We start from the raw sequence: 13,935 nt of genomic DNA, 5'->3' as shown, positions 1-13,935 counted from the left end.
TACCAAATGCTTGAGGGAAATTAATTGTTGTAGTTGGACACTGACTTGGCCCTGAATTTCCTAGCAGTTTTCTGTAATTTTCAATGCCAGATCAAAATAACCCAGACAAATTTGTCTGCAGAGTAAACTTTTTCCCATAAGCAAATTCAGAGTTTGTCCTGTGAATACTGTATAACACTAGATAATGTTTTCTTTTTCTTTTTCTTCTTCTTCTTTTTTTTTGGCGGGGCAGTGAGAGTTGTGACTTGCCAGGGTCACACAGCTAGTAAGTATCAAGTGTCTGAAGCCACATTTGAACTTAAGTCCTCCTGAATCCAGGGTTAGTGCTTTATTCACTGCGCCACCTAGCTGTCCCCTAGATAATGTTTTCTGTTACAGTTTGGCAAAGACAGATCATATTCGCATACTGTAACTCCATAAAGCCTGAGAGCATAATATTAAATTATAACTCAGCGAAGGAAGAGTTGAGATAATTTGACAAAACAACTCTCTGATTATCTAACTTAATAATATTAGAACTTGGAGATTCTGTAAGGATGTATAATGTAACAAATGGAATGATACCACCTGCTGGAGACTTACTGTAGAAAAGCTCCGCCATAAGGTGAAGGTCTCTGAGGGCAAGAACATGTGTCTTTTCTTTGGCATCAGGAAGTGACGTTTTCTTGTGGGAGGAAGAAGGGGGAGCCTGGCGCTCTGACTCACTCTCTTTCCTGTGGACTCTGGTGGGTAGCGGAGCTAGGAATGCTCTCTCCCTTTAATAGATAGATGAACGTAGGCCTTTCTCTCTCTCTTTACCAAATTCTTATTCTCCTTAATAAATGCTCAAAAGTCTAACTCTTGCTAAAGCTTATAATTTATTGGCGACCACTCATTAGATTTTAGACACACTAGCTAGAATTTTAGCCCCTTATAATAATTAAGATTTATAACATTTTCTAAAATCTTAAATTTAAAAAAAATAACAACACAAAAATAGTTTTTACTGATACTGTCAATTGTTCTATCATAGTCCATTATGGAAATTGTCTCCTCTTTCCAAATTAAAACTTACCTTATAACAAAGAAAAACAATCAAGCAAAAATACCTGAATATCTGATTCAGAGGAGGCATTACTAATGCTAGACTGTTGTCAATTCATGATTTATAGTCTCTAACAGTTGTCTGTAGTACAAGCAGTGCATCTTATTAACAACATGGGCAGCCATATTTTTTAGATACTAGCTGTAAGAATTCAGAGTTGTCACTGTCATGAAAGTTTAAAAGTATGACTTGTGTTCCTATCCCACAAGTACATAGCAGTACTTGGGTACTATTTTTTTCTTTTTTGTAAATTTAAAAAAAAAAATCTTAAACTTAAATACAAAGTGAGAAAACGTTGCCAAACAGAACTTGGGTACTATTAAATAATCAGAAAGGAAAGTAGTTTGGCCACCTTAGTTTGACCCAAGTCATTTTTTGTCTGGCATTTTCTCTATGTGGGACTCACTTCACTGTAGCATAGGCAGTATGGTGATATGGGCAAGCTAATATTTTCTTTCAGAAAGGTCTGATTCTTCTCAAGCACTTGCACAAATTACTTGGGTAAGACTTAAGAGTTCTGTGCTTTACAACACTGAAATGATGACATCAGCCTAAAACATTTTTAGGGAAGTATCATTTATGTGGAATAGCTTATAGTTTAAAGCAGAGATTCTTATACTGGAGTCCATGGATAGATTTCAAGGGGTCTGTGAAATAGCAACTCTATTAGTTTTCTGTGTAATCTTATGTATTTTTACACATCTAAAAATATTTCAGGAAGAAGGCCATCTGTAGGCTTCACCAGACTGCCAGAAAACAGATTAAGAACTTCTGGACTGTTAGAGTGATATGGAACTATGGGAAAATGTGGAGTTTGAATGTGATTTAATACTGATTTTATAGCGTGGTGAAATAATCTGCCTAACCTTCTAGAAAGTTAAAAAATTACTAACGTTTTTTCTAATTTATTTTCAAAGGAAATTATTTGTCTGTAAATTCACTAGAATTTCTTTATTTCAGTAAATTAATTCATTTGTTGCTATTGCTCCTATACATGGGATAGTTAAAGAATAGGATAAAAATAAATTATTCAAATAACTGAAGTATATACCCTTCAAGTGCATGCTTTTTTAGTATTTTAACTACAGTAAAATGGAAATAGTGTTAGATCTGGATTGAGAGAACTGGGTTTAAATCCCAAGTTCTAACTTTTAACTCGATATGTGGCCTAGATCAAATTACTTAAGCTTTCTCATATGTAAAATTAAGGGCTTGGATTCAGTGACCTCTTAAGGCCTTTTCCCTTAAATACTGGCTTCACATTCTCTGGTTCATCTTTGGATAAAAACATGGTCAATTTCTCCCATGTAGCATTGTTGAGAGGAAAATATTAGAAAAATATTAGTTATTATTGTTAGCATACTATTAAATAGTAATTGTAAAAAGAAAATAAATACATAAGCATATGACATAGTTTATGATGATTGTCCTTATTACTAACATACCCTTAATAATAATTGTAGTAACAAACCATCTGATACATTTCCCTGTCTTCTTGAAAAGATTATGTCAATTTAACCTTTATTTGGTGGCTGAAGGTCATAATCATGATTATCAGTTGTTCTTCAGGCATCAGGAAACACCTAATATAGGATGTAGCATTTGAGCTGACCTTTGAAGGAAACAAGATTCTAAGAGACAGAAGTGAGGAAGCAGGGCATTCCAGGCTGGGACTCAGCCAGTGCAAAGGCATGGAGTTGGGAGATCGTTTGTTGTGTTTGAGAAACTACAAGAAAATTAGTTTGGCCAAACGACAGAATGCATGAAGAGTAGTAGTAAGATCTAATAAAACTGGAAAGTTAGATTGAAGCCTGGGCTGCGAGAGTAGCTGAGATATAAACAGCTTCAGACAACTCTGCTTTTTATATGTTTTCCCCCTCCTCACAAGCTTTCCAAAATGATAACTAATTGTTATCTTTCCCTACAGAAGTTTGCTGCTTCCAGTCTATGACCTGGGAAACGATATAACCAAACATGTTAGCATATGTATTAAATAAGCATAAATAATCCTCAAGTTAAATTCTAAGAAATTCTCCTGTGAAATAATTTAATTAAGTAAAACTTATTGGCTTTGGTGCATTGACATTTTGACACTTGGTGGCTCAGAAGTCTTTTTCACTTTAGGTTTGTGGCTTTTTTTTTTTTTTTTTTTAGTGAGGCAATTGGGGGTAAGTGACTTGCCCAGGGTCACACAGCTAGTAGTAAGTGTTAAGTGTCTGAGGCCGGATTTGAACTCAGGTACTCCTGACTCCAGGGCCGGTGCTCTATCCACTGCGTCACCTAGCTGCCCCTTGTGGCTATTTTTATGTGGATTAAAGCTACTAGGGTGTCACTGTATGTTGCATAATGATGTATGTTATATATTCTGTATATAAAATGTTACTTTATTTAGAGCTCATTTGAATAAGAATAAAAATAAATCAATAAAACATGATTTATCCCTTTCCTCCTCAAGGTCCTTATGTTATGGGCAGTGTTGCAACAAAAATTTTTCAAGAGCTATTGGAAGGTGTTTGTTATATACATAACATGGGAGTGGTACATAGAGATCTCAAGGTAAGCTGGAGAAACTAAAGGACTTAAAGAAATGGTAGCTTCTTTTAGAGCTCATAACATTGAGAATTCATCGAAGTAAATAAACCTTTTTTAGGAAGTTTCAACTATGAACATTTAATTTTGATTCTATCTTTCCTTTATTCCAAACCTGGAATAAAGAACCTGGAAGTGATTAGATTGGGTTAAAAAAATCAGGTAATAAGAAATGAAAATACTTCATCTTATATTACTCTTATCTCATATTACTCTTATATTAAAAAATCCAGGTGTTTAGTCATCCTGTATGCAGTGGTACAATGGAAAGAGCACTAGGTTTGGCATCAAAGGATCTGATTTAGAATCTCAGCTCTGCAACCCCCCCCCCCACGTGTTCATTACCTGCACAGTGGAAGGGTTGGTTTAGGTGATCTCTATGGTCTTTTCCACTTCTAGATCAATTATCCTATGATTATTACTATAAATGATCATTGCAAATGTGGTTATGACTAGTGAAAATGCTTTGTGAATTACCTACATCATTGCAACCTTACAGGTAGAATTTGATGATGCATTTATCTATCTCAAAGGCACTTCACTTGGGTAATTGAGAACTCAATTAAAAAGGAAATCTTGGGGGCAGCTAGGTGGCACAGGGGGATGGCCCTGGAGTCAGGAGGACCTGTGTTCAAATCTGGCCTCAGACACTTGACACTTACTGGCTGTGTGACCCTGGACAAGTCACTTACCCCTCATTGCCCCACAAATAAACAAAACAAAAACAAGGTTACTGTGTTTTTCTTTTTGTTCTTCACATCTTGATTACCCAAAGTGATACACATCCATATTTCAAAGTAGACATCATAGAGAGTCTTGAACTTTTCTATCAAAAGCTTAAGCTTTTCTTTGTATATAAAGATTAACTAAATCATGAAGAAGAACACGTTTAAAAATAAAATTAAATTTATACTGTAAATCATTTTTTATTTATTGAAAAAAGGTTTAAGAATCAGTTGTTTGTACATTCAAGATGTACAAGATGTTGCAAATAGTCTTTTCTACCCAGATGCTATTTGAGTGGCTGAAATGCACTATGAAATTATGAGGTTTTACTTCAAAAGTTGGAATAAGTCACAGGGACTATATATATAATCCCATATCTTCAGTGGGAGAAGTTGTTTTAAGTGTTCTTTATATTTTTCTCCATAAAATTTCCTGATGTTATTTTTACAGATCACCTGTAGGGATAAAGGTTTTTGTGATAACCTTATTAAGGTTTCCTTTAATCGATGATATTCTGGTTGTAGAAGTCCTGTGGGTAGAATTCCTTGATTGTTGGTCAGTTTCAGAGGATAAGAGAGAGAAAGGAGCTTGTTAAGCATTGTTCTGTCTCTCATATTGTATTTATGCTGAAGAAACATAAAAATGGGCGTTTCCCCGTTTCTTGTTAAGATATTAATATCTGCCCCAAATTCAAGTAGTAGATTAATTATTACTTCTCTGCCTCCAGAACATGCTTCATGAATAGCAGTTTGTCCTTCATGATCCTGGGCATTTACTTTTGCTCCATGATTTAAGAGTACACGAATACAGCTTATATCTACTGACAATAACCTCCCTGCTTTAGTTGATGCAGCACATACTGCCAGTTTAAGGGCAGTATTCCCAGTCTCAGAGACAGTATAATTTACATTTGCTCCAAAAGCAATTAGAGTTTCGGTCATCTTTTTGTTCAGCCTGTCAGCAGCCAAGTGAAGGGGTGTCATGCATGATTCATCAATGGCATTGACATGAGCACCATTCTGGGCTAGAATGGAGATAACTGGATAGGAACCAAAGCGTATGGCCAAGTCGAGTGGTGAATATTTGTAGTTGCTGTCTACTCGAGCATTAACCAGAGCTCCATGCTCACATAAGATTTGAAGACACATTAAAGCATGATTATGTTCATCTGTCAGGATACTCTGAAGAGGATTTTCTTCTGTCCAACAGGCAAGGGTCATTGGCCAATGTAGGAGCATGACATGAAGTGTGGTGTGACCAGTGGGGTCCCTGTAATATGTATTGATCACAGGTTAGTTCTAAAATGTATATTTAGTAAATAGAGGGGGCATTTGAAGAGGTACTAAGTGCTGGCAGTTGGAATTGATTTAAGTGAAACAGGCAAAAAATGGTAGATCTCTAGACCCACAGTAATTCTGGAGTTAGTGAGGCCTTCTGCTCTCAATCTCCTACCACCCTGCTGACCCAGGTGGAAGGTAGGACAGGTTCCACATCTAGCTCTATTTCCAAAGTTATAACTAAGATGATCTCCCATATTTCTTTATTTTGGAGAAGAAATGCAAATATTTCTCTTCTAAAACTCAGTTTTTTCCACCGTACTTAAAAAATCCCTTTTGGTTCATTAGTGTGGTTAAATTTCTCAGAATAAAAAAGAACCCTAGTTGCACTTAGTATCATATAGTTCAGTTTTTAATATTTACTTTTGAAGTGTTCATTCAGCATACATAGCTAGATTGTAAGCTTCTTGAGGGCAAGAACCAGGGTATTTACTGTTGAACCCACTGTAGGCAGTCAACAGATACCTTATTTTTGTCTGACTTTGTGCTCTTGTTGCTGTAGTAAACAGTATTTTACTTGTAAGCTCCTAGATTACTTTAATCATTAGGTTAATGAAGTAATTAAGTCATTAAAGTATGACCCTTACTAGTCATACAATTTGATATAAAGAATGAGTGAAGACATAACTGAAGAAAAAAAAAGGCACATCTTAAACTATGAGCTTCCTTAAAATGTATTCTTGTGAATAGTTTTGACAGAATATATTAATTAATGATTACCCAATGGATAACTCACCTTATTTCTGGATCAGCACCATGTTCTAGCAAGCAAAGCAAACTTTGTCCTCTTAGGTACTGAGCAGCCAGATGAATGGGACTAATAGTGTGTGTCTGCATATAAGCAAAAATATTTAAAGGAAATAAGTTCACTTTGATCATATGGTTTGCCACTTTAAAGGTTGGTTGGTATGTTTACTAGTGTAATTTGTTTAGTATTCAACTATGCTCTAAATTAAATGAGTTATTCCTTTCTTTTTATCATTTTAAATGACCACAATACTGTTCCAGTTTCAAATTGCACAGACTAGGCTACATTTTGCCAAGAATATTCATTTGTAGAGGTAACTGAAAAGAACTGTGCTTATGTTCCTACTGTATGGGGCTAAAATTCTAGCTAGTCTGTCTAAAATATCTATAAATAAATTAGAAGCTTTAGCAAGTGTTTATACTTTTAAGCATTTATTAAGGAGAATAAGAATTTGGTGAAGAGAGAGAGAAAGAGGCCTAGATTGATCTATCTATCAAAGGGAGAGCACATTTTAGCTCCCTTCTCCATGAGAGTCCAGACAAAAGAGAGAGAACCACCCCTTCTTCATCCCACAAGCCTCCTGTGAAACTGGGAACATCCCCTCCACTTGCACACACAGCTCCAAGCTAATTGGCTGGTAGCTTTGATAGACAGTACCCATGAGCAAATATCACTTCCTGACACCAAGGACCTTGACCACATAGCTTGCCCTCAGACACCTTCTCCTCATGGCAGAGCTTTCCTACAGTAACTGTCCAGCAGGTGGTGTCATTCCAATCGTTACACTACTCAAAGTTATACTTTTAAAATGATAATTATTTTAAATGGAATTTCTCTTTGTTGTTGTTGGACTTTGTTGGTAATATATAGAAATGCTAATGATTTATATGGGTTTATTTTGTATCCTGCAACTTTGCTAAAGTTGTTAATAATTTCAAGTAGTTTTTTAGTAGATTCTCTAGGATTTTCTAAGTATAACATTATATCATCTGCAAAGAGTTATAATTTTGTTTCTTCATTACATATTCTAATTCCTTTAATTTCTTATTCTTCTCTTACTGCTATAGCTAACATTTCTAGTACGATATTAAATGATAGAGGTATTAATGGGCATCTTTGCTTTACCCCTGAGCATATTGGAAAGGCTTCTAGTTTATCCCCATTACAGATAATGCTTGCTGATGGTTTTAGATCAATATTACTTATAATTACTTTAAAGTTATTTAATCTCTAAATTAACTCAGTGGGTGAAATGGTTGAGAACTAGAAACTTTGCTTTTAAAAGGGCATGACAGTCAACAGTCAGCAATAAAAATAGCACACTTGAGTAGGTTTCAGAAATACAGTGTATGCTTTATATGATTATGACAGCTGCTTATGTACTGATTATTTTTTAAAGTTATCACCAGTGTTTTTTTAGACCTACTGTATGTAGAAACATACAACTTGAAGTCTTCAAGATAAGAAAATTGGGTGTGGTCAAAGTAAAGAGTGACTTGTATTTATTTTTTAGTAAATGTTATTTATGTACTTTATTTTTATGTCACCTACATTTCTCAGTGTATCCCTCCCTGAATCAAAGAATTAAAAAGAGAGGGGGAAAACCCTTTAGTAAAACTACACAACATATTGGAAAAGGTCTGATGTTATATGTTATAGAAAAGGTCTGATGTTATATGTTCCATAATCAGTCTCCTATCTTTGCACTGCAGATGAGGGCGATATCTTCTTATATCTCATATTTAGGGCCAAAAGAATGACTTTTAATGTTATTCTTACCGGTTGTTTTTGAGCTTCACAAGTCATCAAGAGATTATAGGGGCAGCTAGGTGGTGCAATGGATAAAGCACCGGCCCTAGATTCAGGAGCACCTGACTTCAAATCTGGCCTCAGACACTTGACACTTACTAGCTGTGTGACCCTGGGCAAGTCACTTAACTCTCATTGCCCCGCCAAAAAACAAAGAGAGAGAGAGATAGATTATGGTAGACCAATAGGGAGTAGTGGTAGAGGGGAAATTGAGTTAAGTCCCACTGAGTCATCCTGATATTTAGCATCTTAAACCATGTGCTGTTTGAGCATAGTGCTAAAAGATCGACTCATTCAAGCAAAAAAAAAATTTTTTTTTTTGATTAAATGTGCAGTAAGTGCTAGGCATTGTGCTAGACACCAAACATAGAGATAAATATGAAACAGCATAAGCTCTCAAGGGGCTTTCATTCTGTCAGGGGAAATGAAAAGTCTGTATGTAAGTAAATTAGACTTTCCCAGGGTCACACAGCTAGTAAGTGTCAAGTGTCTGAGGTTGGATTTGAACTCAGGTCCTCCTGAATTCAGGGCCTATGCTTTATACATTGTGCCACCTAGCTGCCCCCTATGTAAGAAGATAAAAAGTAAATAGAAGATTATTTTTTGCAGCTGGAGGAATCAGCAAGCATTGTTCAACACTTACAATATTCCTGGTATTGTGCTAGGTGTACAGAGACAAAAGTGAGAGAGTCTATGACCTCAGAGAGCACAAGTCATTTTGGGGTAGACAACATGTACACACATAAGTAGATACAGAATCTATAGAAGGTACTTTTGGGGGTGGGAAGAGGCACTAGCAGCTGTGGAGAGTGTATCACCTCCACCTCATGGAAGATTTGATATTTGGGCTGAGCTTTGAAGAAGACAGAATTTTAAGAGGTGAAAGTGAGGAGGCGGGACATTCCAGGAATGGGAGAGCCAATGCAGCAACATGATGGCATTGGGAGATGGAATGTGGTGTTTGAGGAACAGCAAGAAAGCCAGTTCGGCAGAACCATCAATCCAAGAAGGGGGTGGGGTGGGGCGGGATATGTAATAAAACTGCAGAGTTAGGTTGGAGCCAGATTGTAAAGGGCTTTAAATGGCAGAGGAGTTTGTTTTTGTTTTTACAGGTGGTGATTAAATGGTCAGTGTCATGCTTTAAGAAGATGGCTTCAGCAGCTGTATTGAAGATGAACCAGAGAGGGGTGAGACTAGATGCAGGGAGACCAGTTAGAAAAATTTTACATTAGTTTAGCTCACAGCTTATGAAGACAGAAGGGGACAGATCCTAGAGAGGTTGTGAGGATAGAAGCAATGAGACTTGGCAGTTGATTGGATATAGAGATTGAGAGAATGAAGAGTACAGAATGACTCTGAGATTGATAACCTGGGTGGATGGAATAGGACAGTTAGGTAAAGGAGCATATTTGTGGGGAAAGATAATTTTGTTTTGGAGCAGTTGAGTTTGAGATTCTCACAGGATGTCCAGGGCAAGATTTCAAATAGGCAGTTGGTGATACAGGACTGGAGCTGAGGAGAGGAGAAGGAGGGAGGGACAGACAGACACTGGATATATAGATCTTGGGAGCCTTCTGCATAAAGATGATAATTGAAACAATGGGAAAGGATGAGATCATCAGAAGAGAAAATGTGGAAGCAAAAACGTCTCAGGATAGAACCTTGGGGAATACCCACGATCAGGGTGGGAGAACATGGATTATGATTTGGCAGAAGACACTGAGAAGGAGCAGTCACACAGTTCCAAGAAAAAGCAGTATTATGAATTCTTGAGAGAAGGAGGTATCCAGGGGAAGAGAGTGGTTACTAGTGACAGATACTACATAGAATTCAAGAATGAGGACTAAGAAAAAGGTACTGGTTTGGGCATTAAGAGATCCTAGGTAACTTTGGAAAGTGTGGTTTCAGTTCACTGGTGAGATCAAAAGCCAGATTGCAAAGGGTTGAAAACTGAATAAAAGGGGAGAAAATGGAAGCAACAACTGTATAGACTGTTTTTTTTCTGGGATTCTGGTTGAAATTGGGAGCACAGATTTAGGAGGCTAGCTTGAGGAGGTAATAAGATCAAGTAAGGGTTTTAGTTTTGCTAATACAGTTTTGTTTTTTTTTTCCAAATGGGGAAGACATGAGTGTGTGGATCCCCCCCCCCCATTTTTTGTCGGAGCAATGAGAGTTAAGTGACTTGACCAGGATCACACAGCTAGTTAGATGAGTATGTTTTTAGACAGAGGGGAAGGAGCCAGAATATAGAGATGATCCAGTCTGTTTGTAAATCAGTTAACAAGCACTTATTAATGTGAAACACTTTACTGGGTTTGGAGATACAAAGATAAAAATGAAAGTTTCTGGCCTCAGGGAACTTGCATTCTTTAGGGAAACAACATGAGGCTAACTATGTGCTAGCCTCAGATTCATACTATCCTTCCAACCTGAGTCTTTTCCCCAGGTCCCTACCAGTGCCTTTTACCAGCCCTGCATCTTATCCACCTGCCTCTCCAAGCACTCCAAGCCTTCTCCATTGATCTGGAGGCCATCTCAGGCACCAGACTTCTACTTTTCCCATCCCCCCTCCCCTTTCTTTAGTAGGCCTACCTCACAATGCTACCTGAGCTCATTTCCCCTGCTCCTGTCTTCTGTGAGATAGACCTCCCAGGACACATCACAATCTGCCATGAGGTTGGACCTTAAGGGAGGACGTTAAGACAGTCTTGCCTCTTTCATTGGACCTTTCTATAACCATTGCTAATCTGCTTGGACTCATTCCTCAGTGATTTATCATACCCTCATCCTGATACTCTCCCCATCCCAGTTATTCTTTTTTAATTTTATTTTTAACTTATGGAATAAAAGAAGCATTTCCATAACAGTATAATAAAAAAGATGATTGTAGATGAAACTGCAAATCTACAATGCGGAGCTTGCTATTCCTTTCAAATATACAACAAAATTATCATGTAAATTTTTCTTCCCATCCTGTCCCCCCCATTAGACAAAAATAGGTATATAAATATGTAAAATTATTCTATACATACTTCTATTTATCACTTCTTTCTCTGGGCCAAGTTATTCTGAATGCCTAGCTTCTGATGTACAGTCCCCATTTCCCTTCTCCAGCTACTTGTTCTCTTATCTCCTAACTGGAAACTACTTCCCCACCCCCATCCATATCCCATTCCATATTGGCCTGCTCCTTCAGCTTCCCTCTCTGAAATGCCTTTTAATAATTAATGAACTTGGGGGCAGCTAGGTGGTACAGTGGATAAAGCACTGGCATTGGATTCAGGAGGACCTGAGTTCAAATCTAGCCTCAGACACTTGACACTTACTAGCTGTGTGACTCTGGGCAAGTCACTTAACCCTCATTGCTCCGTGCAAAAAAGAAAAAAAAATTAATGAATAATTTCCTCTTAAACCTTTTCTTTCTCATTTCTTTCATCTTGTGATTCTTACTGAGACCTGGATCCCTCTTCATGTAACTTCATTCCTGCTCACCCTTTCCAGTACTGGTTGCACATTTACTCATATTCCCTCCCTGGTCATGGCTCTGAGCAGGGGGAAGGGAACTCAGAATATTCTTTGCTCCCTTGGTGAGTTCAGTGCTTGGCTTACCAAACTCCTCATACTGGGGGACTTCAGCTTATTTGTGTTTCCTCAAGAAACCGTATTTTCACAGTTCCTAAATTTATTCAATTTCTATGATGTACTTCTTCACCCCACTCCAGCTATGCAGAGCGAAATGGTCAGATTGTTGATCACCTCACCAATTAGTGTTCCACTACTGTGTTCATACTCCAAAACACCTTCATCTCACCATAGTCTTTTATCATTGCATCTTTTCCTGTACCTTATCATCCCTAACACTATTGTTCATCCTCACAGTGACTTCCATTCCCACACAAAACCATGCTAATTGGATTCACTACAGATTTATATAACATAATTTTAAGTGGGCCCTCACTGCAGCAGCACCTTTTACAAAGGCCTCCCTTGTTGGTTGACTATCCCAGTTGCTACGGTGGATATTCCAATCTTTTCATCCCTCCCGAAATGACTCATGGCTCCCCTTCCCCCTACCTTCTTAGCTGAGGACCTTGCCTCATATTACACTGAAAAAACAATTGAGGCCATTCACTGAGAATTCTCTTTCCCCTCCCCACCTTGAATTCACTCTACATATTTAATCTTTTGTCAAATCTTTTTGCCTCTATAGTCAAAATATCCCTTGTGTATATCCCCATCTTTCCGTTAGAACAACTCCCACAGCCTTCTCATTGGTCTCTTTGCTTCAAATCCATCCTCCACACAGCAACTCAAGTGATTTCAGGTACAGGTCAGACTGTGTCACTTCTTTACTCAGTAAACCCCAGTACCTCCCTCACACCTCCAAGGTCAGTTATGCTTAGCATTTAGAGCCCTTCACAACCTTGCTTCTTCCAACAGTTCTAGTCTTCCCCCTCTAATTAATGCAGTGCTCCATCTTCCAGTTCCATGCCTTTGCACTGGTTGTCCCCTAGTTCTGAAATACTCTCCCTCCTCACCTCCACCTCCTAGCTTCCTGGCTTTCCTTCAAGACTCAGTTTAAGTCTGCATTGTGTAGGCCTTTCCTAGTCTTTCACACTGTTCCCTCTGCACTGTGTATATCTTGTATGGATAGTTTTTTGCATGTTGTTTCACCCATTAGAATGTAAACTTCTTGATGGTAGGAATAGGAACCATATTTTTGCCTTTCTTTGTATTCTCTGTGCTTAGCACATATGTCTTTCAAGCTCTAAATGAATGCTTGACATATCAGTAGATATAAAAGGGCAACTGTGGAGTGATTTAGGTGATAGCAGGGTCAGGTGAGGATTTTTAAAGATGGGAGGATACCTGGGTACATTTATAGTTAGCAGAGATAGGGAGAGACTGAAGATTAGAGAGAGGTGGGAATGATTATGGGGTCAGTCTGCTGGAGGAAATGGAAAGGGATAGGATGGGATCAAGGGTACAAGCCATGGCGATTGTCAGAGACTGGAGTTAAGAGGAGAGAATGGGAGATGAATAAAGGGGTTTTGAGATGGAGGAAGTTCAAGTCTCCCTCTTAAAGAATGGATCTCCTTCAAACTCTTGAGGAATTTTTTTCTATCTATATAAAAGGTGTTACCCCTTTCAGAGATAATCCGTAGCGTGTAGAATTGGCCGAAACAGTCATTGGCTGGTTCACAGGATGATTTCTTAGTAGAGTTTCAATGGTAGCACAGTCTTCTCTCATTATAGCTTCATAGAGTTTGGTGTGAAGAGCTTTTGATTTTACTGATTCAGTAGAGGAAGCTTTGTCAATTACTGGGCCTTTAGGTCCTCGTTTGGTTATATTTCCCATGATAAAAACTTTTTAGACAGTGAGACACTGTATGTTGTGGAATGTGGCCAGATTTATAACTCTTTATGATGATTTAGTTTGGTTCTAGAACAGTTTTGGAATGATTGCTTTTAAAGCTATAGCTACAGGGCAGCTAGGTGGTGCAGTCGATAAAGCACTGGCCCTGGATTCAGGACCTGAGTTAAAATCTGGCCTCAGACACTTGACACTTACTAGCTGTGTGACCCTGGGCAAGTCACTTAACTCCCATTGCCTGCCCCCCCCCCCAAAAGAGCAATCTAAA

At 38.0% G+C, this 13,935-nt stretch overlaps 2 protein-coding genes across 2 annotated transcripts in view; one reads left to right on the top strand and one right to left on the bottom strand.

Annotated features, from left to right (window-relative positions):
* Positions 1 to 13,935, top strand: part of EIF2AK1 (eukaryotic translation initiation factor 2 alpha kinase 1) — a 39,121-nt gene that overhangs the window by 17,807 nt on the left and 7,379 nt on the right. Inside the window, exon 11 of the mRNA XM_043976084.1 lies at positions 3,540 to 3,640. Within this exon, the coding sequence (XP_043832019.1) occupies positions 3,540 to 3,640 (101 nt within the window). The remainder of the gene's footprint in view (positions 1 to 3,539; positions 3,641 to 13,935) is intronic.
* Positions 4,631 to 13,846, bottom strand: ANKRD61 (ankyrin repeat domain 61). Its single transcript, XM_043976089.1, has 3 exons — positions 13,437 to 13,846; positions 6,473 to 6,567; positions 4,631 to 5,668 (listed from the first exon to the last, which is right to left on the bottom strand). The coding sequence occupies exons 1-3, from the start codon at positions 13,650 to 13,652 to the stop codon at positions 4,726 to 4,728; spliced, it is 1,254 nt and encodes a 417-aa protein (XP_043832024.1). The 5' UTR covers positions 13,653 to 13,846; the 3' UTR covers positions 4,631 to 4,725.

Source organism: Dromiciops gliroides, chromosome 1, assembly GCF_019393635.1.
Source record: "Dromiciops gliroides isolate mDroGli1 chromosome 1, mDroGli1.pri, whole genome shotgun sequence".
Taxonomy (NCBI): Eukaryota; Metazoa; Chordata; class Mammalia; order Microbiotheria; family Microbiotheriidae; genus Dromiciops; species Dromiciops gliroides.
This window is presented reverse-complemented; position numbering and strand designations above follow the sequence as displayed.

What these genes read in the sequence shown, in the direction of transcription:
- ANKRD61 (XM_043976089.1), bottom strand. Translation starts at nt 13,652, where the DNA reads ATGGGAAATATAACCAAACGAGGACCTAAAGGCCCAGTAATTGACAAA. An exon ending in ACGGATTATCTCTGAAAGGG is followed by an intron (nt 6,568 to 13,436) that starts GTAACACCTTTT and finishes GCTTATATGCAG; the next exon opens with ACACACACTATTAGTCCCAT. An exon ending in GGTGCTGATCCAGAAATAAG is followed by an intron (nt 5,669 to 6,472) that starts GTGAGTTATCCA and finishes TACATATTACAG; the next exon opens with GGACCCCACTGGTCACACCA.